This window comes from Truncatella angustata (assembly GCF_020726525.1).
Source record: "Truncatella angustata strain MPI-SDFR-AT-0073 chromosome Unknown BKA67scaffold_1, whole genome shotgun sequence".
In the NCBI taxonomy this organism is placed as follows: Eukaryota; Fungi; Ascomycota; class Sordariomycetes; order Amphisphaeriales; family Sporocadaceae; genus Truncatella; species Truncatella angustata.
In genome coordinates this window covers 6,285,724-6,311,117 of record NW_025763381.1, presented here as the reverse complement: position 1 = coordinate 6,311,117, position 25,394 = coordinate 6,285,724, and the positions used below count along the sequence as shown (strand labels likewise).

At 49.3% G+C, this 25,394-nt stretch overlaps 8 protein-coding genes across 8 annotated transcripts; 4 read left to right on the top strand and 4 right to left on the bottom strand.

The window, feature by feature from the left end:
- The first annotated feature begins 651 nt into the window (after positions 1-651).
- On the top strand, positions 652-3,947 carry BKA67DRAFT_549228 (beta subunit of phenylalanyl-tRNA synthetase). Its single transcript, XM_046101567.1, has 17 exons — positions 652-798; positions 866-884; positions 958-1,127; positions 1,250-1,486; positions 1,549-1,587; positions 1,639-1,776; positions 1,858-1,930; positions 1,988-2,015; positions 2,068-2,121; positions 2,255-2,332; positions 2,394-2,598; positions 2,654-2,789; positions 2,900-3,068; positions 3,153-3,197; positions 3,249-3,381; positions 3,459-3,577; positions 3,640-3,947. The coding sequence occupies exons 1-17, from the start codon at positions 765-767 to the stop codon at positions 3,787-3,789; spliced, it is 1,827 nt and encodes a 608-aa protein (XP_045964934.1). The 5' UTR covers positions 652-764; the 3' UTR covers positions 3,790-3,947.
- A 1,664-nt stretch (positions 3,948-5,611) lies between these two features.
- BKA67DRAFT_653958 (uncharacterized protein) lies at positions 5,612-7,803 on the bottom strand (the record flags this gene model as incomplete). Its single annotated transcript, XM_046106476.1, has 5 exons — positions 5,612-6,915; positions 6,998-7,279; positions 7,361-7,456; positions 7,527-7,628; positions 7,698-7,803. 5 exons carry the CDS (start codon positions 7,801-7,803, stop codon positions 5,612-5,614), a joined length of 1,890 nt encoding a protein of 629 aa, XP_045964933.1.
- Positions 7,804-8,449: 646 nt separating this feature from the next.
- BKA67DRAFT_549220 (uncharacterized protein) lies at positions 8,450-9,430 on the top strand. The gene is made up of 3 exons (XM_046101566.1): positions 8,450-9,008; positions 9,068-9,181; positions 9,238-9,430. The coding sequence occupies exons 1-3, from the start codon at positions 8,870-8,872 to the stop codon at positions 9,405-9,407; spliced, it is 423 nt and encodes a 140-aa protein (XP_045964932.1). The 5' UTR covers positions 8,450-8,869; the 3' UTR covers positions 9,408-9,430.
- A 1,004-nt stretch (positions 9,431-10,434) lies between these two features.
- BKA67DRAFT_65673 (Fcf2 pre-rRNA processing-domain-containing protein) lies at positions 10,435-11,563 on the bottom strand. The gene has a single exon (XM_046106993.1). The coding sequence runs from the start codon at positions 11,094-11,096 to the stop codon at positions 10,788-10,790; it is 309 nt and encodes a 102-aa protein (XP_045964931.1). The 5' UTR covers positions 11,097-11,563; the 3' UTR covers positions 10,435-10,787.
- BKA67DRAFT_65747 (uncharacterized protein) lies at positions 10,966-11,814 on the bottom strand. The gene is made up of 2 exons (XM_046107121.1): positions 11,465-11,814; positions 10,966-11,246 (listed from the first exon to the last, which is right to left on the bottom strand). Exons 1-2 carry the CDS (start codon positions 11,708-11,710, stop codon positions 11,130-11,132), a joined length of 363 nt encoding a protein of 120 aa, XP_045964930.1. The 5' UTR covers positions 11,711-11,814; the 3' UTR covers positions 10,966-11,129.
- A 1,601-nt stretch (positions 11,815-13,415) lies between these two features.
- Positions 13,416-14,387, top strand: BKA67DRAFT_653955 (CCAAT-binding protein subunit HAP5; the record flags this gene model as incomplete). The annotated part of the gene is made up of 3 exons (XM_046106475.1): positions 13,416-13,506; positions 13,596-13,609; positions 13,680-14,387. 3 exons carry the CDS (start codon positions 13,416-13,418, stop codon positions 14,385-14,387), a joined length of 813 nt encoding a protein of 270 aa, XP_045964929.1.
- A 400-nt stretch (positions 14,388-14,787) lies between these two features.
- Positions 14,788-17,673, bottom strand: BKA67DRAFT_549207 (exocyst complex subunit Sec15-like-domain-containing protein). Its single transcript, XM_046101565.1, has 3 exons — positions 15,825-17,673; positions 15,069-15,772; positions 14,788-15,006 (listed from the first exon to the last, which is right to left on the bottom strand). Exons 1-3 carry the CDS (start codon positions 17,364-17,366, stop codon positions 14,919-14,921), a joined length of 2,334 nt encoding a protein of 777 aa, XP_045964928.1. The 5' UTR covers positions 17,367-17,673; the 3' UTR covers positions 14,788-14,918.
- Positions 17,674-21,516: 3,843 nt separating this feature from the next.
- BKA67DRAFT_653953 (RNA recognition motif 2-domain-containing protein) lies at positions 21,517-24,148 on the top strand (the record flags this gene model as incomplete). The annotated part of the gene is made up of 10 exons (XM_046106474.1): positions 21,517-22,098; positions 22,152-22,325; positions 22,378-22,641; positions 22,691-23,242; positions 23,305-23,426; positions 23,481-23,529; positions 23,578-23,650; positions 23,703-23,782; positions 23,835-23,949; positions 24,003-24,148. 10 exons carry the CDS (start codon positions 21,517-21,519, stop codon positions 24,146-24,148), a joined length of 2,157 nt encoding a protein of 718 aa, XP_045964927.1.
- Positions 24,149-25,394: the final 1,246 nt, after the last annotated feature.

Genomic DNA, 25,394 nt, shown 5'->3' with positions numbered 1-25,394 from the left:
TTGTGCTTGTGCTGTGCTTGTGCCTTGCCTTGCCCGGCCTCGCCTTAAGTAGTTACAGGTATGTGTGGCTGCTGTTTGGCCCAACTAGTGTGGGTGCAGCGAGAAAGCCAAAGCTGGTAACTTTGTACTTGTTGCCTGCACTGGCACTTGTGCTTTGTGCTCGTGCTTGAAGTCCAAAGGGGACAGACGCCACAAGAAACAAGCGAGGGACAATATGTTACGTATGTAGATATTCCTGCTGGATGGTTCGGGTCTATCTGTATCGTTGTTTATTAGGTCATCGAGGGGTATCTCTCTTTTGGGGGGTGGCCTGGTGAGGTCGATTGTGGAAAACGGGGAATGCTTTTGCAGAGAAGGTCAAGGCTCCCTCCCCTGCCCCTCCAAAGCCTCCACCAAGTTACCAAACCAATCCATTGGACTGAGCCCGACTTCGAAGCCAGCCACATTGGAAGTTACTGTATGATGCGTCTCAAGTGGATATCTATCGCCCTGGAGGTGGGGCGGGTGTGGCTGGTGAGGACTTTAGAACACCACGGATCCCCAATGTACATGCCGTTGCCCGTGCCCGAAACAGTGACCCCTTTAGACGCATATTGCCGCGCCCATTCAACGTGGGGTTGAGCTTTGCTGCCCGCCAAACACCAGCCAAATTTCTGTGACTCAGGGCGGGCAGGGTCTTGGTCCTCCAGCTCGACGATAATTTATATCCCCTACGGCACACCGACTCCCCGAATCCCACTTCCTCGAGGCAATCGTTATTCACCATGCCCACCGTCGGAGTGCACAAAAGCAGGCTCTGTTAGTAACCCGCTTCCTCCAAACCCCGAGAAACTAGGCGGAGAGTAGATGCTGACATGCTATGTAGTCGAGGCTCTTGGTCAAAAGTGCGCCAGTGTCCCTGCCACCACACAAGCCCGCTCCCCCTGCCCTCCCCTGCTAACCACGGCCTCCGAACAGGTACACGACCGAGGAGTTCGAAGAGCTTTGCTTTGAGTTTGGTATTGAGCTGGACGAGGACACCGAGAATGACGACAGACCAATAGTTGACGGCGTTCGGGAGCCAGCTCAACTGAAAATTGAGATCCCCGCGAATCGCTATGATATGTTGTGTTTCGAGGGTATTGCGCGTAAGCTCCTTCCGATCCCGTCTTCCTGCCCCGTCTCTGGAGGAGCATGTACTGTCTATCAGAGGCAATCCGGCTCTTTGCCATTGTTACTACCCAAGGAGTGGTTACTGACTTCGAAACAGTCATGCTCAACATCTTCCGCGGCAAGCAGTCCCCCCCGAACTTCAGGCTGGTCGAACCCGCCGACGGAAACCTCGAAACTATCCTCGTCAAGGAAGACACCAAGCAAGTCCGTCCATTGGTAGCAGGCGCTATCCTGCGTAATGTCAAATTCACCAAGGAGACTTACGAGTCCTTCATATCTTTACAAGACAAGCTTCACCAGAACCTCGCAAGAGGTCGCACTTTGGTCGCTATTGGTAAGCTCCCAGATGTCATTCAACAGCCTCGAAGAAGTGATTGCTAATTCCACATGTTGCAGGTACCCACGACTACGATACTGTCAAGGGCCCCTTCACTTGTAAGCCTCCATTCATTCCATACAAGTCCTAAACCTAATCTTACCCCACAGATGAGGCCTTGCCGCCCAAGGACATCGAGTTCACGCCCCTGAATCAAACCAAGAAGATGAATGGCGAGCAATTGATGGAGTTCTACGACAAGGACAAGAATCTTGGTCGCTACCTTTACATTATCAAGGACAAGCCAGGTCAGTTCTCATCAAAAAGGCTCAAACGCACTCTGAACCAGCCTGTGTAAAGAAATCACTAATTCGATGTGGGCCAAATAGTATACCCCGTGATCTACGACGCCAATAGAACCGTATGCTCATTACCGCCGATCATAAATGGTGATCATTCCAAGTATGCTTCGTTTGATTTCTTTGCTGTGGAATGGTCTTGCTAATATACCATCCTTAGGATCACTCTCGACAGCACGAATGTCTTCGTACGTCTACTGAAGTATGCCGTGATGTACTATTTACTGATGTGATCATCAGATCGAATGCACCGCCACAGACGAGACAAAACTGGACATAGTTCTTAACATGATGGTATGTATTCCGGCCTCCTTACTCAACCTATCGTGGGAGCGTGTGCTACGATTTTGACTTACATACGTTGTGTACCTCTTCAAACTAGCTACACTATTATGAAAGGAGCAGTTACTGACTTTTGGTGTTGCAGGTAACCATGTTCTCTGTATATTGTGGAGACCAGTACGCCATCGAGCCAGTCAAGATTGTGTCTGAGCATAATCAGAAGGTAATCCTCTAGCATACCCCGAAACGCTCTGGTATGACAAAGTACTAATTATTGTGACCAGTCGAGGATCACGCCCAACTTATCGGCAAGAAGCATGGAGGTAGAGATCGATTACCTTAACGCCTGTCTTGGTATTCATGAAACCGAGGAGAGCATCTCACAGCTACTGTCAAAGATGTCTTTTTCTGCTAAGCCCTCAAGCAAGAAGGGCTTTGTGGACGTCTCTATCCCCCCAACAGAGCTGACATCCTCCAAAGATGCGGTAAGTTTTTGTACTCTTTTGCTAATTCCAGAAGTCTCTTTGCTGAACTCCAGTCTTAGATATCATGGAGGACCTTGGCATCGCCTTCGGGTTCAACCGACTTCCGCGCATGTCTGTGAATAGCACAACAGGACAACCTCTGACCATTAACAAGTTGGCTGATATTATTCGATTTGAATGTGGCATGGCAGGTTGGTAAGTGTCAAATCTGATCCGCACGCAAATCCCACCATGTGTTGCTCCTCCACTACCAGAAATCTTCTGTTCGGCTTGAGGAAAAGAAGATGTTGACATGAATTTGTTAGGTCCGAGGTGATGCCCTTGATTCTCTGTTCACATGACGAGAATTTTGCGTGGCTCAATAGGAAAGATGATGGCAAGACTGCAGTCAAGCTCGCCAACCCCAAGACAGCTGAGTATCAGATTGTGAGAACCTCATTGGTGCCAGGTCTCCTGAAGACGATTCGAGAAAATGTAAGCAGCTTTCTATACCAGCTTCTACTCTGTCTAGCATACCTCCAAAACATATATTAGCTACATTACTAACTCCAACATCAGAAAAAGCACAGCATTCCAATCAAGATCTTCGAGACCTCAGACGTGGTAAGTAGGAAATCGCTTCCTTGTACGTTTTGATGACTAATAATCGATTAGGTCTTCAAGGACGAGTCTGTTGAGCGTAAGGCCCGCAATGAGCGCCACTTTAGTGCTGCATGGTACGGCAAGTCCAGCGGTTTCGAGGAGGTCCACGGTCTGCTCGACAGAGTTATGTTGATGCTACGCCAAGGTGAGTCTTCCCCAACCGACTCCCACTAATACCCCAAACACCTATCGTCACGACGTGTTCTGACCAGTGTGGTACAGGCTTCTTGACTTCCGAGGAGGGATTAAAGAGTAGCAAGAGCCTAGACTTTAAGGTTTCAGAAGACCATACTGCGCGCGACGGATATTGGTTGGAAGAAATTAAGGAGGACACATTCTTCGTAAGCCAAAAGATCACCAATGTCCTTGAGATTCTGCGAAGGAAGCTAATCATGCTATACAGGAGGGCCGCGTTGCCGCTATCTACCTCAGACTCAATGGTAAAGCAACACGGATAGGAGAATTTGGTATCCTTCACCCTACTGTGCTGGAGAATTTCGATTTGAGATATCCTGTGAGCATAGTGGAGATCAACCTCGAAGTTTTCTTGTAGATACTGGGTTCGATCTAGGAGACATGCGTCGTCAAGGTATCTAGAAAGGTTTGAGCAAGGTGAATCATGATAGATCTGAGACGAGACGTAGCTAGATAGACTATAGTTAAGCATGTCAATATGACCAATCTGGATGAACAAATACACTGGCCCAGATGTCAATCTTTTTTCCCAGAAGCTCGACATCCTAATAATCACTTTTTGTGTTGATCCATCGACTATAGCTCACAGGACTGAGAAATTACCGTCCTTTTTCTGGTAGTGTTGCAAGGAACGGGAAAATGGGGGGTGGGTAGGGAAGAAATCTTGCAAAAGCTTCCTCCAACAGGGGAAAATAGTGTCGACTGAAGCTCGAGTCCAGGTACGTTTTAAAAAAGTATGATTTCCATCCAGAACAGCTGTGTCGGTTGTAATCCCACGACGCCTAGCATAGTCCCCAAGCGATATGGAAGCGTTGTCGTCTAGACGAGTGTTGGGTCTCTATTAATCCCACCCCGAACGGCTTTTAAATACAATAACGTACTGGCACAAGCCGTCCACGCACACACGCGTGTCTCTCCCCGACGTATGCTCTTCTCCCATTGCCCTCGATGTGCTGAGCTGTCCTCACGCGCGGTGAGATCTTTGCTCTGCCCCCTCGTCTTTGCTGCTATACAGCTTCCCAACCACAGAGGCCATTCGCCGCGGGCCTTGCTAGCTAGTCGCCATGTCTGTTGAAAAAGAAAATTTCGACCGTCTGAAAGGACGGCAGGCAGAATACGAGACATGTCGGCAGTGGAATGAACCTCTGAACCACTAATCACTCATAGGGATTCTCACTGGGCGAGGGTAGTGTGGCTCATGGTACAGATAACCCTGAACCAGTCGTAGGTGTGGAGGATTGCGGGGAGATCAAGTTTTGGTTCATGGGGAATTTAATGCACGTCGGTACATATAGGGATACATTTAGGAGAACCGGCTTGAAATTGACACAAGATTGTCTGAACATAGACCTGGAGATGGGACGTATTCACCCAAGTTACCACAAGACTTGGGATAGGTCATTGCAGTATTGTTCAATGTGCGGCCGTTGCCTTGACCCGTACAACGTCTCCAGACATCTGCGACTTCTTGTGCTCCTAGTTCAGACCATCTACGTTATGTGATAGCATCGTTCCGCCATTGACGACTTGTCGACACCACCTTAGGAGAACAGTTCGACGCATATCAATGTCTAGACATGTACGACACAAGAGCATGAGTCAGTTTGAACATTTTTAAACATTCATGTCAAGCAATGCTGTATTTCCTATACCGAAAGTCTATCCCATAACGATGCTGTTTTCGTCTCTGTCCTCTGCCGCTCTACTTTGCATCATAGAACAAAGCTAGAAGTCAAGTCGTATCAAAGATCTTTACTCAGATCTCATTTTAGAGGCCTCCATTCCAGAACGCCTGCAATGGACAATGACTTTTGAAAGTGCACACGAAAAAGCACACCGTTTTCAACTCTTCATCATCATCAGCATCAAAAACGTTCCAGACCCATTCGATCTGCCAGTCCTCCTCATTCGTAAGCAACCGAAAAATCAGTAAGCGTTCCTAGTGTAGATCTATGCGGGCAAGTAGAGTTTTTCTCTTGGGCGTGACAGTCGTTGAGAGAAGGAAACGGTCGTCACATGACTAGGAGATGCGAGGGAGGCGGAAGGAAGTGTTCATATTTCGTCCAGTGACGGGTATCATGTCGGTTCCCCATACAGAATCCTCCGCCGGATTCAAAACCTGAGCAAGCAGAATCTGCAAGGTATCTTTTGTACACACGCTCTCATAGGGGCCTGGCAAACTATGCGCGGCCGCCTTGGGCGCGTCGACCCTTTGAGGGAACAGTGGTCCAGCCGTCAGGATCCGACGACTGCTCGAGGGCTGGTGTGGTTGGTGTAGCTGGGGCGCCCTCTTGCTGCGCAGCAGCAGCTGGAGCGTTGCCGTTTGCGCGAGGGGCGCGGCCTCCTTCGAAGCGAGCTCCGCGTCCTCCGCGATCGCCACGTCCACCGCGAGAGTCACCACGTCCTCCTCGGGGAGCGTTCTGGTAGCCTCCACGGCCGCCACGTCCCTCTCCCGACGGTGAGGACCTCCAGTTACCAGCCTCTGTGGCTCTGGACTTGGGGTTCTGTGCTTGCTCTTTCGGCTTTGTGGGAATCTTCTGCTCACCAGATGCGGCATCTTCAGCTGCCTTGGGTGCCTCGGCTTCCTCGGGTGCTTCAGATGCCTCGGGTGCCTCGGGTGCCTCGGGTGCCTCAGGTGCCTCAGGTGCCTCAGGTGCCTCAGGTGCCTCTGCCGCGGGGGCATTCTCCTTCTCCTTTTCAGCTTCAGCAGCGGCGGCAGCCTTCTCTTCAGCTTCCTTTGCAGCATTCTCCTTTGCAATGCGACGGTCTTCTTTGGCCTTCTCATCAGCTTCCTTCTTCTCTTTGGCCGCCTGCTCCTGCTTCTCGGCAATTTCGCGCTCCTTGGCGGCCGTATCAATAGGACGAGCGGCACCGAATGGGTTCGCCTTTGCGTCAGCGCCTGCAGTGGGAGGGGGCGAAGTGACACCTGGAGCTTCCGAAACAGTACGCTTAGCAAGGTTCAGCTTTGGACGTCCAGCAGGTGCAGCAGGGCCAGCCGAGGGTGCCTCGCTAGGGTCAGGGGTCGACCTGTCAGGTCGCATGTTGCTGCGCCACTTGTTGTCAAGATCAGCAGCAGTGGGAGCCCGCTCGGTGCGCTCAGGACGCTCGGGTCTTTCGCTGAACTCACGGGGAGGTCGCGAGCCCTCCGATCGACCCTCACCCCAAGTGGCTGGAGAGGTTTTTCGTTCGCCACGTTCGCCACGGAACGAATCGGTGCGTCTGCCATCGTTGGTGCCAGGCCGGCTGCCATCACGAGATCCAGAGCCCTCGGCCTGAGGCAGGGGTGAGAGAGGTCCTCTGCGCTCCCAGTTGAAGTCGCGGCGAGGGCCGTCGTCGCCAGCAGGTTCACGAGGAGGGCCACGACGTTCGCTAAATTCACGGCGGCCTCCTTCGCGAGGCAGGTCTGGAAGAGGTCCCTTGCGATCCCAGCTGGAGAGGTCGCGAGCAGAGCCCTCGCCTCCAAAGCCTCGGTCACGGTCCTTGGCTGCGACGGGTTAGTGACCAGCCATGATGGTAAAAAAAAAAAAAAAAAAAAAAAAAAGGAATTTACGACTTGGTAAACATACGAGGATCGGCGATCTTGATTCTGATGCCGCGTCCCTGGAAACTCTGTCCATCCAGGGTCAATGCCTGCTTCAATCCTTCAACGTCCTTAAACTCAGCATAGGCGAAGCCTTTGGGGCGCTGCTCAATCCTGTCCTCGATGATTCTGACACTGGTAACGTCACAGCCCTCAAGGAAGTCGGTAACGGCCTCTTGAGTTGCTTCGTAAGAGAGGTTGCCAAGATGGGCGGTGTACGGAGGCCTAGTAGGGAGCTCCGTGGGGAAGGAGTCGCGCGAAGGGTAGCCTGCAAAAGGTGGTAAGCCAATGTCGGTGGAAGTATGGGAGTTTCACAGCCTCTCTGGCCGATGGAAAGAGTGAAACGTACTGCGCTCACCGCCGAAGCCTCGGTCGCCATAGCCAGAATATCCTGAGCCGCCCGCGCGACCGCCTCCAAAAGGCGCGGCAGGGAGAGGTTGGGAGCCTACAAATGATGGTTAGCAGCTGAAAGGAAGCAGAAGGCGGCCAATGGCTGCGGGGATTTCCGGACTTACCAACAACCTCCTCAACTTCGTCAGCCCAAGAGCCGCCGTAGTTGTCATCCTGCAGGAAAGCCCCGAGGGACATGGTTTGCTTCTGCTCCTTCTTCTTGGGAGCTGCAGGCAAGTGAGAGTGAGAGTTAGCATGGTGTTCTTCCTTGGATCACCTGAGATGTCTCGGCACACGGCAGCGTTTGCTCCCTTCCATCTGAGATGCTGGCTCAATTTGAGACTGCAGCAAGATGTGGGTGGACGGCAGAGTGACAGAAGTCTGGTGGAGGGACTTACCCATGATTGCGGTATTGATAAGTTGCGCGCGACGTCAAATTGATCGCTGCGCGCAGGTAGAAAGTCGTGTGGTGTCGAAAAACCAAGCGTGGTCCTTCGATGTCGGGAGGGGCGAGTAGTTTTTTTGAGGTCCTAACTTAACTTAGGTGGTTGTGGTAGGCGGTAATATGCAACACAGTATGGAGTGCGGCAGAATCAGAATCCAATAAATTATTGGCCTGGGCGGAGAATGGGGTCAGAACTCGGGGACTCAGGGTGTCAGAGAAACGAGACAAGAGAGTGGTAGTGGTGGTGGAAGTGGCAGTTGTAGCGGTAATCGTAGTCTGTCTCTCTGCAGAACAACCAACAGCACAAGTGTGTACTCACTCAATTCAGTCCGATATACATGAACAGGGGATATGTGGGATTTTTCCTCAGTCGTCCTCAAATGTCTTGTCTTTGTGCAAGAGGGGCAATGAGACGGGCAGGACCTGCACCTGGACTTGGACCTGGACCTGGATCTGAAAAGTTTCGAGCGTCTCAAATGTGCTTTTCGTTTTCGCCGTACTATCCCAAGTGCGCAGGTGCGATGCCAAGTGCCAAAAAGGTGGGAAAATACAAAAAGGGCTCGAGGGGCTCGCCCGAGGGGCTCGCCCAGTTCCATGGCCTATTGGGCCTAGCCTGAATAGCGGGTTGGCTCTCTTAACCTTACTGGGCATCGGCCCGCCCAGCGAGCTGCAACGCTTGGATCGTCCTACTGCGCAAGGTTCAACCGCCCCGTCTGCAACTTTTATTAATCTTAATCCCGGCAGCATGGGAGAGCTGCAACACTTGAGATGAACGAACGTGCAAGAAAGCATACTTTCATCATCCCTCCCCCAGCTGGTCACTTAGTCTCGGCCTATTAATAGTATCTTTGGTCTTCTTTTCCACTCACTTCGTCGAGTCTGCTCGGCTTCTATTGGCCCAGCCGAGTTGTACCATCTCGTTCTCGCTGCTGCCCAGTGCCCACATCACAACACATTCGCTCTGAGCGTTCATGATATCTCAATCTTAACCGTAGCTAAGTATACTGGTCCGCTCAGTACACCATGTCCGCGGCAGCCGCTCCAGCGCCACCAGCGCGGCCATCTCCAACCACGACTCAACCTAAAATACACGATGAGATGCCCACCAAAACAGAGCTTTACGAGATAGCCGCCAAGTCTTTACAGACTGGCGCCCTGACTGGTTCGTTGTGGTTGAACTGTCTCAAACTGATACATGTATACTGAGCTATTTTCTTTTAGGCGTGGTGGGCTGCTTTGTTGGTCTTGGTTCTGGTATCATGAGAAATGCCCCGCCTGCCTTGTTCGCTGCTTTCGCCGGTTTTCAGTGGTTCACTCTTGGTTCAAGTTTCGTAGGTAGGTGCATGTTGTCTAGGAGCACGTCTTTTCGGCCAGTCCGTTGACCAGGACAGCTTCGCGAAGTCTACTCCATCATGCCTGGGGTGGTGAGGAGAACCTCAGGCCCATCGACAAGGTCTCGGCCAGTGCAGCCGCTGGTGGTGTGTCCGGCATGGTTGGAGGCTTGATTCGTAAGCCCACTCAGACCCGTAGCATGATCGAATGGACACTGACACGGAGCTAGGGGGCCCAAGCAATATTATACCTGGTGTCCTCTTCTTTTCTGCACTAGGAGGTGGCACTACATACCTATCTCAGAAGTTCTCAAGCGGCGAATCCAAAGAGAGGAAGAGTATTTTCGAGTCCAAATGGAGCCCGCTGAAGAAGCTCTCGGACAAAGAATATGAGAAACTTCTAGAGGAGAAAATTCTGAAGCTCGATGCCGAACTCGCTATCATTGACGAGAATTTGGCAGCGCTAAAGGCTCAATCAATGGAAAGGGCGAAACAGGCACCTGCTTCAGCAAGCAACTAGGGCCCTTCCGTTATGCTGTCATACGATAACACCATAACGCAGTCAGTGTCTTGTACTGGATGGTTTTTACATGCACGAGACCTGCATGCACTGCCTCCGTCACTTGTGGCCGAGAGAATGAGGCTCGCTGGGAGAGGTTACTGCCAGGGCTTGCTTTCACGAGTGGTTGCGTGTGAGTAACATTTACACAGGGCAGTCACAACGCCTGGGCACTAGATGATCGCTGTCTTGTTTTTGCGCAGGTGGTCCAACAACACACCAGCAGTGGTAACGTCAGTTTTCAAGGTCATTTCGATGTCGAATGCTTCACGAATTAAGGATGAGCCGCCGCCAGATGAACGAGCAAGACGGCGAGTCAGGATACGTGCCCATCAGTCATCATGATAGGTTGGAAGAGTTACTGAAACTCAATATGTAGGAGGCAGGGGCATCTGCATTGTGTACGGATGTGTATGAATGTAACATAATGTACTATTTCATAGTCGAGCAAGTGTTGAGTCCATTGGCGAAAGACACTCGTGGAAGTAAATATCACCATGGGCAAATACTATGTAGACAGGAAGAAGCTTGGGTACATAAGCTGAATCCTTTCATTTATTGGTAAATTGATTTATTTCGGTCATTGCTTGGTAAAAGCAATGACATGTTCAACTATGCTGTATAATATCCGCGGCGGCATGTCGCATTGCATGACGCGACGCAGCGGTTTCACTCCGTTTATAGGACACGAAACATTCAGCAGGCGTAGCTTCCTTTGCATGACATTGTAGTGTTCATGGGACTGAGACATGGTCAATCAGTCTCTGCGAAGAGCCATAAGGTGGGTCATAGCCAAGCTTGATGCTTCAGCATAGATGACCTGATTCCTGGTCGCCGTGTACATAGCCATTCCCGATCTGCTGGACGATTTCTCAAAACAGATCGAAAACTAGAACAATTGCGAAGTGCAACGATTAGCCGGCACAAACAGTGTGGAAACTGTGCAGGTGCACTTCGTGCGTCTTGCCATCCTGCCTTACCAGGCTGATTGTGGGTCGAGCAAGGCGAGTTTGCCTCGACATGTAGGAAGTGGGCAGTGAGAGCATCAAGTTCACTTCTTGCCATATCTCATTTGCGTCATCTTCTTGTAGTGGGCTTTCTTGCCACTTGTCTTTGCTTTCTGGATCTCGCCGTACTTGCTCTTGAACTTCTTGTTCTCTTTCTCGGTCTGCATGACCTCGTGGAGCAGAGTCTGTTTTCTCTCCTTCTTGGTCATTCTCGCGCTGAAGAACTCGGTAGGTCCGGCGACGATAGTTCCAACATGACTGAACTCGGGTACGGCTGCCCTGTTGTCTTTCTTATAAAAGATCTTGTTGTTCAGTGTGCTGCGCATCTTGAGCAACTTTAGATCCCTGATCATCTCTGGAGTCCTGTATTGAAATATTTCAGTCAGTCACTTCCCCGTAAACCTTCTCCCAAAGCCAAAGCCTTCGGAGGTGCAGGTTGTTTCCTTTACGTACATGTCTGTTTTTGGGAGATCGAACCACTGCTTGGCAGTTTGTTTGGTTGTCTTTGGAACGAGCAAGTTAGCTTTTGCAGCAAAAAAGGTTTGATTATCGAATAAAAGTGAGGAATATGCTTCTGTGTAACTATGAATATCGATCATGGAGGTCGCAGCAACATTACCCATGACGGGAGTTATTTGCCGCTTCATTTATTGGGATTATTTGTCTTCATGAGCATGAAGTAGGTGAGGGGGACCATTGAGATGAAATATTATGCACATACCTCGGCAAAAGCTTTGTTGCTCAGTCTGAGTTTAGGTTGGCGCACGGAGAGTTCATCTGCGTTGTTTGACTTGGTCCGATAAGTGCTGGCCGTTATTGCCTCCTTGTCTTGCTTCTGTATATCCAGCTTTGCAGGCACAGTCAAGCTCTTGGTGTTGTGGCCATCTTGCTTAGCAGACAACCTGGCTTCAGCTTCCTGCAGCAGCCTCTCAATGTCGCTCTCTTTGAGGACAACCGCCGTAGCCATAGTCGGTTTGCGAAATGTGGCAGAGTAAACTGCGAGTAGAGTAGGTGGGTAAGATATGAAGATTTGCAGCAATAAAATTTCCTAAGACCCAGCAGGCAGAAAATGGGGTCTGCCTGTAGTGGTGGATTAGTGGAGCAGGCGGTGAAAAGGCCGGTGAAAAGGCCAACGGAAAGGGAGCAAAAGAAGACCGTTTGAAGTTAGAGCATTTCTCAGAAGCACCTGCCACTTTGGCTTTCCGAGAGCGCCACAGCCTCAGAATTGACAGTGAACGTGGATGGCGCAGAGGGGAAGGGAGAAAGAGGGAGGAAAAAAAAAAAAAAATGGACAGCGTCACTCATGGCGCATGTGTTGTCGTTTTCAAATCCGTGTCGGGGAACCTGGCCCATGTCATTTTGGAACGCGAGGCCGAGGAGACATTGACGCCCAACCACATTGCCAGCGCATTCATCTGTTGCGGCAGGCAGTTGCATGCATACGTTAAGAAATCACAAAGAGGTGTGAAGGCATACGGACACGCAAAGATGCATCGTCAGCCCTACACCGATAGTATGAGATATTGGTATTAAGCTTGTAGAGTGGTGATCCCACGTCATTGGGCAAATCACATCCACACTCTTGGGAAGTTGAAACCCAACCCTCAAATAAACGTCGTCGTTCCTTGCCGAGTGTCTTTTGCGAATCCATTTTCTTTTTGCCACTGGAACTCAGCCTCGTCATTCTTCCGTAAAGATCGCCGTTGACTGTTGCCCACTGCCCCATCCTAGGGAGGAGAAATTGTTGGTGCATTTTGTACTGTGCCGTACCATACCGTGCCGTACCGTACTGCACTCCGCTCAGTCACTTGAATCTGAAGCAAGAGAGTTACAACTGACTCGACTCTTGACTTTGAAGCAACACAGACCACTCTCTGGCGGCACTACCCGCGCCAGTCTTCCCCGGATTTCATACCAGACTTTAACCCGACTGGCCGACCAGCTCAAAACCGCACCTGTAACCTCTCACATTGCGCATCAAACCAAAACACATCCAGTCAGAAACCAGCAATCAGCTCTATCGCCGGAACATTTAAACTAGAGGTTTACATCGAGTCAGACGAACCACTGGCTTGTGTACGTTTGAGCCTCTTGTGGAGACACCGCGATCCGGAAACCGCGACAGGAACCTTGGTCTTCCAACCCATCCAGACTGTGCCAGCTTTTGATGCGAGTATTGCACGCACACCGCCCCGGTTGATTCGTCCTTCGTCCCCTCGCCCCTCGAGCTTTGGCCAATCACCCACGCCAATCGCGGGCAGCACTCAGCTAAGGTTAGTTATCTCGAGCTCTCCTCTCCCTTGTTACATCATTTGGCAACGCGCGAGGCAGCCGAGCAAGTGAGCTTCAAGTAAACAAAAAACAAAAAAACAAGCCAGATCAAGGACCAAGAAGCAAGAAGCTTACCAAAAGGATCTCAAGACCTGCTCTGTTGGTGTTACTGCAAAACCGTCTTACTCTGCAACGTTCGGACGCTGTGTATCAGTCACATTTTGCGCTGAAAGCCTTTTCTCGTTCACTCCGTCTGTTTGTCAGCCTGAAAGCTGAGAGGCCCAAACCAAACCAGACCAAAGCTTGCCGTGTTTGGAGCGCGCACCGCCTCGAGTATCTCTGCCAATCGCTCCGTTTGCTGCAGAACCTCCAAGTATCCGTCGCATAGCCAATCTGCAAACATGGATCCCCACAATCAATCATCTTCGAGTCATCCGCAAGGATCGCGCAGTCAGAATGCAGTCTATGATACGACACATGGTGGCCACTATGGTACGTACACATGCATCGAAACTCTAATGCGGCCAAGTGGCCGTGCTTTTGACTCTGTTCTGTACAACGTCGCTAACTTTCTGTTCTAGGCGCCAGCGCAGCAGTAAGTCTTTCTAATAATACCGGCACATGGTTCTGCTCTTTGCGAATTCCTACTCATCATGCCCTTCTAGCTTGCCAACTCCGGTTTCGCCCCCGCCGAGCTCTATACTGGGCCATGGGCCAACGTACACCAAGGACTGCACGGGCAGTACAAAGACATCTTGACCACCTACTGGCAGCAGACCATCAACCATCTCGAGTCTGACACGCACGACTACAAGCTTCACCAGCTGCCCCTCGCCCGAATCAAGAAGGTCATGAAGGCAGACCCCGAGGTCAAGATGATTTCCGCCGAGGCGCCTATCCTCTTCGCCAAGGGCTGCGATATCTTCATCACCGAGCTGACTATGCGCGCCTGGATCCACGCCGAAGAAAACAAGCGCCGAACCTTGCAACGATCCGACATTGCAAGCGCTCTCGCCAAGAGCGACATGTTTGATTTCCTCATCGATATCGTACCCCGCGAGGAGGCCAGCCACGCAAAGCGTGCAAACCCCGCAGGATCACAATCGGTGCAAGGAGGTGCCGCTGTGCCGGGCTCTACCCAACCCAACCTAGGTCCCGGTGGCCAGCATAACATGGCGCCGCCGCCAAATCACATGCCTACCGGGTACGACATGGGAGGTCATGCCATGGGTGCTCCCGACCAGGATTACCGCAACCCGCCCCCCATCTACAACCAGGTCCAGCCTGGCCAGCAGCCATATGGCCAGGCACCCGGTATGTATGGTGAGATGGATAATATGTACACGTATCCGGGGATGCAACCGCCGCAGTAGGATGACGGCGTTTCTGTAACGGGTCCGTCACCAGAGACGCCTCAGAAGCAGGCCGCGTCCGCTTATCCTGAACCACCTTCATCTAATACTGGCCTTACCCACTCGGAAGAGTCGGCGCTTGGACAATTGAGGGAGGCTCTTCAGTGACACACCTACCACCAGCGGCGGGTCGCAGCTAGAAGCAAGATAAGTTGGTATAGTTGTCTCCGAAAAGGTCGTCTATGATGCTTGGTTTTCCATTTCACTTCATGGCAACTTTCTCAATTACGAAGGGTTCGGCGTTAGGGGTTTCTTTTGAGTTGAAACATGAATGACCATTGCGGTCAGTACAAATAGCACATCAGTAGGCAGCTCTGCAAAGGGTATCCTCCTTTCAACATTGACGAAATGACATTTGGCTTCTCATGATAACATTATCTCTGCCGCCGTGATATAGTTGCGAACTCTTCCTTCCTCATTAGCCAGTCGCGGATACTGGGTAGAAAGACGGTGTGGTCTTTCCGGACCAGAATTTCGCAGCTCAACGAGTCATTACTTCGTACTGAACTGGAGCCTGGAAGAGAAGTTCGCAAATCGCTGTCCCGCAGCCGAATTGGAGCTCGAGATTTGCGATGTAAGTCTGCATATTCAATTAGCAGTGAGTCCACGCGGCCATGACAAATAAGTAAACTGTCAACATACTTCTCCAGCAGGATGGGCCCATTCATAGCATCCACACGACCATACTTCTTGTTTCTCATCGAGACGTCGAAGAACTCGTCCGTGTTATCACTCTGCAGTAACAGAACGGTCTGCTCGAGTTCGTCGAGATTGCTTCTAAGCATAAACCCGTTCTCGAGCCCGTCGACGAAATCCGTGAGATGTTGGACGTCTGTGGAGAGCGCGGCAACACCGTTGGGGTTGATCTTCTTGACATCGGGCGACAGAGGGAGGGCAAGAATCGTGTTGGCTGCGTGTGACAGGGCGTCGAAATAAATAAGTTCCTTGATTTCGCGCGGGAGGCCGAGGAGCGTGGAGTTCATGATGTTTGAGAGGTACCGCGTCAAGGTCTGCATGTAATTGCTTGGCTCTTGTGGCGGCGTTGCCGATGTCCACTCGTATTCAGCAGTCTCCACCAGGTCATCAATCTTTGAATTGACCAACTCAAAAATGCGCTTTTCGGCTGTCTTCTTGTTCTCCCGGAACTGTTCGGTGGCCGACAGCGTCAACGGACCGCCGGCGGACGCGGTGGAGCGGGCGCGAATAAGAAGCTGCTCCAATTCTGTGCAAGCCGTTTCGAAGTGCTCCAGGTTTATGAGGATCTGTACTATTTGACCCAGATATTGGGAGCTAAGGCGCTCGACAAGAGATTGGCAGACTTTCTCAGTCAACAATATATCAAGGGACTGTTGTCATGTTAGTGGACGTCCAATAGCGGTCGGGCTGTGTTCGACTTGCCTTTCGCAATGTCTCATCAATTTTGGTAGGGTGTTGAAAATGGTCGTCGGAGAAGAAGTAAAATTGATTCAAAAAGTTTCTGATGTCAATACAGCACAGGGGGTACATTTGTGAGAAAGGTAAGACGCAAGGGAAGGTCAACTCGCTGATATCCTTCTCGGGTGCAAACCAACTAACGTTGACGACCTTCTCGTACTCTTCTCTAGAGTTGATCGCCATTGGCATGTAATCATCAGTCGAGACAATCTCCTGGAAGTCTTCGCTGAACCTACGTTTCAGGAGGTCGGCATACCGGTCGAACAAGTCGACCAAGAACTCATCCAGTCTTGATACAGAATAACCCCAGGTTTCCATTGTCTGTATGAAGAGAGCGATCATGCCTTTGATTTTCAGAAGCACCTCGGCGTTGTTTACTTCCCCTAGCGCTTTCGAGGTCAGAGAGATGGCGGATGAGCACATTGAATCCCAAAGCTCCTCAACGTCAATGCTGCTTCGAAGCTGAGGTAGCCGTTTCATAGTTGCTTTCTCAATGATTGCAAATCCAGCCATGCCTTCCAACAAACTGCTCAGCGACTGCTCGTCGTCGCTGGTCAGACTGACAGAACTCGGTATTAGCAGTTCTTTCTGTCTTCTTCGCGTGGCTGCATAGTCACTGCGGAATCTATCCGTCTGACCAAGCGCGTCATGAATATGCAGAGCTTCGAATAATGGTGTGAAATCTACTTGGAGCTCTTCGTTGTCCAGAACATCAAACTCCTCCTTCTCGTCAAAGACAAGCTCAATGGCGGAGTTGAGTTTGAAATGGCCCAGGAACTCGTCACTTTCCACGCGCTCCCTCTGTCTTGACCGCCTCATCTCCGTATGCCAGAAAGCGACCTCGCCCAGGAACTGTGATGTTTCTCGAATTCTGAACAGCCACGTGTTGAGATCCGACATGACTGCCTCTGATATGCTCTTCTGACTTGCCGGTATACTCTTCTGGATAATGTCGGCCAACCTGTGTTGATTTGCGTACTTGTTCTGCAGGATGGGTATCAGGAACTCATTCTGCGTATCATCCAGACTCTTCAGTGCGCCGTAGTACTGCTTTTTCTTGATAAGCTCCAGCGCGTTATTGACGGCGTGCAGGATCTTGAGCGACTCCTTGAGCGCATCGGACACATCACGGATATTCTCCTGCACTGCTCTTGTGTTGACTAGCGCCTGCTTCTGCTCAGCTAACTTCTCTGTGCTAGATTGTATCGACTGGTTGAGCTTGAGGATCTCGGCCGTGAGCGACACGGTGCCTTCGCGCACATTTTGAAGCTGGTTGACAGAGGCCAAGAACTCCTCGTGCTTGGTCAGGCCGATCCTCTCGATATCTGCCTCGCGATCTTCGGCGTACTGCGTGAGCGACTGGGTAAGTGTGGAGGTGCGGCTGGTGACGCCGGCATCTTTCAGAACGGGAATGAGCTGATCGAGAAAGTCGGCATCGGACGTGGACAGGATAATCTGCTGAACGGCTGTGCCGTAGTCATCATAAGTTTGCACTCTTCGACCCATATCGACTCGGGGCGTGGTTGCTGGCCTGCAGCCAGATGCGAATAGGCGGCGGGGCAGTAATATAGGCTTCTCGTCAGGCAACAGTAATCGAATTGGAGTCGCCTGGTCGTGAATCTCATGTCATCATACTAATGGTCGTTCTATCGGTCCCAGAACCTCCAGTCTCAAGCGAGTACCATGGGAAGAAGAAACGCGATGCCTGTTCAATCAAGGAGCTTTTTTTGAAACATACATAATAAGATGGAGCTTGAAGCCAGAACTGCAAGTTGAGGCAAGCTGCAGATGTGTTTTAGCGGCTCGTTAAGCCTTCTATGCTGCCCGGAGCCGGATTCCTCCCCACAAACCCACATGCCCACAGCGGAGTGGACTGCAGGTCATCTTTGGCACGTGCCGTTGAACAGCACATCTTGGCAACTACTGATTCCAATGACCCCTCGAGAGATGGTATTTGATATGTCTTATCGTGCAACTCCTCCTAAACACATTCTCCTCTGACACACGCAGGATTGTCACCACTGTTTCTAACTGACTTGGAGAGTGCCCCTGCAGCATCTCGGTGTCATGGGATGATGCTTGTGAGCTTTTGAGCTGTTGGCTTGTCGGGATCGTTCATTGCGAAAGTACTCCTCGCAATCAGAATCTAAGCCAAGGGCAACAAGAAGTCATCATATGTACCGAAGCTCTAAACCAACGTGCCCTAGCGAGTGATCTAAGGTTGGTTCACACCGCGTATGTCTACATTTACGGATCCGTACACAATGTCTCGACACCAACCACACAATACTCAAGATAAAGAAAGCCAGGGGAGATATTCGAGCAAGCTCCACCACCAAAAAATGAGTGCAAAAACATACAACACCGGGGATTCCCCAGCCGTCACCGATCTGAGTACTAATCCAGCGCTTCTCAGTTTATCTAGGGCAGAGCGGACGGGATGCCGAGTTTTCTAAGAGCTATGGTCGTATGTGTTGGAAGAAGTGCTAGACTCAATATATGATTCCGCCACAGGTGAGCGAATGTGCAATTTGTAGAAGTCACAGATTGTGAGGCGGACTTGTTGCGATCACACAAATCTCTTATCCACTGTCCAGACTGGGCTTGCTTTGCATCCGACAAGACTGCCATTGACTTGTCTATCTTAGCAATGACGAATGGGCACCTTGCTAAGTCTACGATGTATATGATCTTATAAATCGACAGCCTCTTCCAAGCTCAGTTTATTGAGCCATGTATGTACGGGAACTTCTTTGGGCGGGCCCTCATGAGCCAACAATCTCGACCGTTTGCACATTAATTATATGTCTGACCTTGTTCTCCAAGGAAAGTGCCGGTGAACCTTTAGAACCAAGTCTGCCTCAACTGCTTCCCACCTTGGGCCTACTTAGTACTCTGACTAGGTGCTGAGACGTAAAGCCATGGACAATCCAGAAGACCATGCAAAAAGGCTGTTATGCTCAATATTGGACTGAAACCACGAGGTTGACTCAATCGTGATATTCAACATCTCCTAATAATGATATCTTGCAGCTTGGCAACGTGTGAAAGTGACATATCACTTCAAACACATACTAGATAACGCAGCTTTGAGTAGAGCGCTCATCATTGTAAGTTTCTCTCAGACGTAACAACCGTTAGCATCTTCCTTAATGAAATGCTTCTTAAACTTGACAACTGAAAAGGTTCATCATTAATAAGATGAAGTAAAGGCTTGAAAGGTCACAAATAGTTTTTTTTGGCCATACCAGTTTCACAACTATACACAACTCTCACTACTTACTTATATTCTACTTTCCTTCTGCCACCACAATATACCACCTCTATCACCGCTAGTTACCTCATTTTTCGTAAACTCCAATACATACAGGCTTACCATAAGATTTAAAAGTGTGGTATAATAACACTAAACACTTCCAATAAAAAAAAAGATGGTCCGAATTTTCAAAAATTACTCTGCTTCATCACATCACTTCAATCATCATCGTGCCAAACCAAAAAGCTCGGTAAAATGTACAAGATACCATCTTTTGCATCACTTTACCAACACCATACCACTACGTTGAAAGAAAATGCCGCTCCTAACCACAAAACTGGTGAAAACATATTCACAAATCGTCGACTTTCACAAGTCATCTCGATTCTACTGAACCAAATTTTGGAGCTGTTCACTTGCTGATAAGAAGCTAGTCCACCAGGTCATCAACGACCACAAGATTGTCGATTTTGAACCACTCACCTGTTGAAAGAAGGCTAGTTCACAGAATCGGCGACATCTACAGATTGCCTTGATTTAAGAAGCTCTGAATTTCGAACAGCTGATTTCTTCAAGAAGAGTGAGTTCAGTATATCTACTACTTTCGTAAGTCACTGAGTCGCTTCAATTTTACAAGACCAATTTCTGAACCGCTCACCCATACAAGGAAGGCACGTCGTCGGCAGGCCGGACGAAGGCATGCTACAACGTTCCTTCCCTTCCAAAACGTGAAATCTTTCCAATTTCAGTTTTTTTTTTCCAATTTCTTTTTAAAAAAGAACTCTCAGACCAGAGCAGGTTCAAATTTTTTCTCCTTCTCCAACCCAACACTCTGAGATCTTTTGTCGTTGACATCTTCACCCCCATCCTCACATCACCACACTTCACACTCGTTGGTACCTATGACTTTGAACGGCACAGTTTGCCAGCGTTGGAGGACCCAAGCTTTGTAAGTTCGCCTGTTTTTATTCCATCGCATCCCATCTGCTGTGCATCGCATTTTCGATTCTTGGTCCCTCACCTTACGGCTGTCGGTGTCCGACAGTTCAATGTGCCAGCGTTAAGGCGCCAATGACACATATCGATACCATATGTCTCGTCTTCATGGCACGTCGTGTCTTCCGGTAGCAGTAATGCAAGACCTGGATAATATGGCATCCGACATCTTGAAACAGACCCATGCCGAATTTTGAGCACCAACATCGTCAATGACGTCGGACTCTTCATTGGTCTCCTACATGAACAGCTAGTTCTTGATGTCTATATGGTCTGGCCCAAGATAACCGGACTATATGACCACCATGTCCCTATCTGACATTATCCAGTCGCCTCCCCTACTGGTTCATTGTTCACATTCCATCTCCTCTTCCTGCTACACTACTGCACAGCCGGCAAAGTATTTATACATATCGTTCTTGCCTCGGTCTTATTCATTGTTAGCATCTTCATTCCTGTAGTTTGGCTATTCGAGATTGAGGGGTCAGCACATTCTTTCCATTTTAATTACCGACCCATCATGTTATTGCAAATTTTCTTTTTTCCCATCACACATCACCGACTTCGTATGAAGTTATACCCAAACCTAGTTCATGGGTCCAAGTTCCAATGTTCTGGACTAGACCACATATGCCACGTTCTTGGCTCCTATGACATCTTTATACTGGAAGAACTTCTTTCCCAATTGGGAAATACTTCGGTGGCTTTGAGTCTCTATAAAATGCATATTCAATGCCTCATTTTCTATAGATCCCCAAGCTCCAAGCTATACATGTCACGTTCGGTGACCATAGCTTCCAAGTCGTGCCTTCTCGTGAATTTTTTCCCCCTACTTTACTTGTGCTCCAAGCTTCCAATATCTCCGCCATGGTGTTCAAAGCTTATCTCTAACTCTCATTTAAGTAGGCCCCCGAGGACATCCATTCATCCAACAAGGACAACACTCCTAAAGACAGACTCACACAGCTAGCCTTAGGATATCTTCACTTCCTGAGCGTTCCTGAAAAAAGACTATTCGACTTTTGTTTCCCAACAATCGTTCCTGCCAGCCAATAAGCACATTCACTTCTCCTGGTATCTTCGTGGTATCCCATATCACGAAAATAAGCCCAGTCTCTTGGACGCTGTCTCTCTTCCTTGCATACCCCATACCAACCGCTTGTTGTCAATCACTTGGAACCGCTGATTTAGTCCAAAATCATAAAATCTTGTGACACGGCGTGTTCTTCTCCCGACCTTCTACATACTTTCCTCGTCACAAGGACTGGAAAGGCTACTCAAATCCTGTTGCTGGAGCAGGGACGCTAGGTTGTTTTGTTGATTACCTCTCGACTTGCGATACAACATCCGACGACAGCGAGTATTGGCTCGACGTTCATCGAAAACTCAAACATCATCACCGACATGGCAAATTCGCATAGTCGTGACGGGGTATTCAACCCCACGTCCCCTCATTCCTCGAGCGGCGTAGCAGACTCATTTAAGGGCACTCCTGATACTCGCCTCACGGCCTTCTCGCCCGAGGATGGATCTACCAGATCTCTCAGGGCACCTCAGTCCATCGGAGGCGTTGTTCGAGAATCAGGTCCAATCAGGTTCAACTTTGGAACGCCCGACTCATTGAATCTGCCACGTCGTGAACCCTTGTACCCTCGCGATGCTAACGTTCCTGGAGATCCGTTTGTGATTTTGAGCGGTTCTGGCATCAAGGCTGGCCAGAAGCTCTCGCCCACCGCTTCGTGCTTCGCCCCTTCGTCGACTATTTTGTATCCGCAAGGCAGCGAGCCAGAGATGAAATATCTCGGTACACAAGGCGACGTCTTAGTTGTAGACAGGTCAACAGAGCCTGCAGCAGAGAAGCGAACTATCGAACTCTTTGCTCATGCGGAGCTAAGCACTGATCTCGGTATTTCTCGGTGCCTCATGGTCGCACCCACATCGCAAGGTGGCCATGTTCAACTGTCTGATGTTGAACAATATGTCTTAGTAAGAACTTCTCGATTGCATTGTCTTGTATGTATGGAGCTTATTCTATGTAGACGCTAGGCCATCATAACTTCCACTTCAAAGGTAGCAAACAATTCCAGGCTCATGGCAACAAAGTTTACGTCCGTTTTATAAACATCCGAGACGCATGCTTGTTTATTGAGAATGTCCAACTCGGTAACCGAAACTGGGTCATCAATTATATTCACCCACGAGAATTCTCACAAGTAAGCCGTTGTTGTTTGATAGGCTGATATATTCGCTAATTCTGTGCATTAGGTCGTCGATCCCACTTCGGGCTTGATTACAGCGCATGAGGGCCAACTAGCCATGGCAATCTTCGCCCCGCCTTCTCTGCAGCACCTTGACCGAGTCCAGCTCGTCACATATTTGCAAGAGCTGCTTGTGGAGCAGGGTGATCTCTTTGCTTTCAAAGAAAATACTGAGGGTGTCGAAGGCAGTGTCTTGTCCGCAGTTGTTGAGTACTGTGACAATGATGTCTCGCTGCGGGCCGTGGCGGAGCTGCAAGGTAAAGTAGTCGATGTAAGTGGAACACCTAAATAACATACCTATTAGTATTGACATCCCTCAGGGACTCCAGATTTGCATGACCTTGCATCGTCCAGATATTCCCACTATGGCGTCTCTGTCACACGAACGACTCACCAGCCCTATGCGAACCCCGACCAGCTCAGTGGATATTGTCGGCGATTTCCAGCGCATGTCTATTGCAAATCGAGCTCCCTCTTCAATTTCGTCTGTGGCTACTGGTTTTGTTAATACACCAACACGTTCGACTACTGCATCAGAATACTCGATGCCGCATCCATATGGTATGATGCCTCTTGTGTATCACGGGATGCCTCTCAGTCCGCCTTACATAATTGATCCTGTTTCACCTCGTGTCCCCAACATGTTCCCTGCTGGAAACTATTCTTGGGTTGGATCCATGTATTCTCAGCAACCTACAATGATAAGTTCCGACTTTATGACCCCTCGTCAATTCAACTATCCACGAGGAGACAGCCGCCGTTCTAATGCAATCCGTGTGCAACGATCGCCTTATCAGCACCACAATGTCAGCGGGCAGCACAACCATGTCGATGTCGATAGAATCCGCGAAGGTATCGATGTCCGTACTACAGTGAGTATAATCTTAGAAGATGATTTTACGATACGCATTATTTTTTATCTAACTTTCGGAAGATCATGCTTCGCAACATACCGAACAAGGTTGATCAAGCCATGCTAAAGAGGATTGTGGACGAGTCTAGCTGGGGAAAATATGACTTTATGTACCTCAGAATAGATTTTGCAAACGACTGCAAGTAAGTCATTAGCCTCTGGAAATTTTCTCATGGACTTCTACTCATTACTTTTAGTGTCGGATACGCGTTCATCAACTTTGTTGACCCCCTGGACATTATCGATGTGAGGAGAAGTTGACCTGTTTCTTGTTATGTGACTAACCGCTTCCAGTTCGTCAACAAGCGAGGCAACCAGCGATGGAACTGCTTCAAGAGCGACAAAGTGGCCGAGATTTCATATGCTAGTATGTCAATTATCGTTGCAAAGAAGTTTTTGTCGCAAACTAATTGTTGTAGCCATTCAAGGAAAGGACTGCTTGGTCCAGAAGTTTAGGAACAGCTCCGTTATGCTGGAGGCTCCGCATTATCGCCCGAAGGTTTGTCGCCAACGACGGTTTTCTTGAGTGACTTCAATTTAACATAGTTTAGCTTTACTATACTATCAACGGACCAAGACCCGAGGTCGCTGGCCACGAGGAGGAATTTCCTGTGCCCGATAATCAATCAAAGATGAAGCGAAGCTGCGAGAACGCGGAACACGTTGGTAAGTCAACATCAACCCTGGATCCTCTGTTTTTATTGACCTCTCCATGGTAGGCCTTTTTACACCTAATGCTGGTCAACACTACCGAGATGAGCAACGACGCCGCCGTTCCCAGTTCGATCGAGGCACGCGCCTCGCGGCCATGGAAGAGTTCGACTACCCAACCTTCCATACGCAACATTCTTATTCTCCTCAGTAGGAGATGATCCGTGTGGATCAGCTTCAGTCTTCACAGGTCGACTAACTCACAAAGCTGATTCAATAAGGTGTGACTCATGCCTGGCATCGATTGAGTGCAGCCACCTCTTTGCATTGCGGATAAGTACCTTATCACAGAACTCCAGGCGTCTTCGGCTCTTTTTGACAACTAAAAAAAAAAATGTGCGGCGCATTTCTTCGCTTTTGGGCATTTTTTGGACCAACATCGGTGTATTTGACGTACAGACTGTTTCGTCCGTTTTCATTATCACGAAATCGGTGACACAATTCACCTACGATTTCTCTGTAAGGGAGTCCTGCTGTATGATCATACACCAAGGCTGACAAATATTTAATGACAGATATTCGATGTTTTACGGAACATCAACTTCATCGACAATTTCATTTTCGTTACTGTCAGCGCAGAAAACATCTTTCAGTTTTGCGAAACTTCTTCCGATTGATCTGAGACGAATTGTCTACGGGAACCTCATCTATAAGATCCCAGAGACGTTCTACCATAAACCAGGCAAAGTGGTCAGTTAAAACATTTCTGAAGGGGATTTCGATGAGATGTTTATGCGTAGCTTGACAATGGTCAGGCAAAAAAGTGAGTGTCCTGATATCCTGGACTATGAAAGAATCGTAATCTGACTTGCAATGATACAGCAACTCTCATGTAGAAAAAATAATAACAACTATAAAATGGACGGTTGAGCACACGAGCTCTTTCGTTGATATCCAGAGCGCATTGGAACCCGGTCAGAGCAGCCCCTGACAACCCTCTTTACGCCTTCATCAAGGACATAACCACAGCTTGTCACAAAATTGACAAACCACCTCTCATTCTACTATAAATCATGCTCCATATAGTATCAAGTACTTTCTGAGCATTGGTGCGTCACAGTTGCCATGTGGCACTTCATCGATACTGCGAGTCACTAACGAACTCTGAGGAGGCACCGACCTCATGGGGAAAGACAATACGTTATGTGTAGAGTGTAAATCATAGGTTGAGAAATTTTTTCCTGACGCAACTGACACTTTAAACACCCACAACGAATGGAGGATGCTAAATTGCCCGCTGATGGCAGTAATCCAGAATGGGTGCGCTCTCATATTTCACAAGAGTCTTACGCATGTTTGCCTATGTGGTAACCCTTATGTGAGCCCAATCGATTGCCCATTCAATTTCACCATGTTCTTACGCAATTCCTATCATGGACAGTTTGTTATGAGGGTACCGA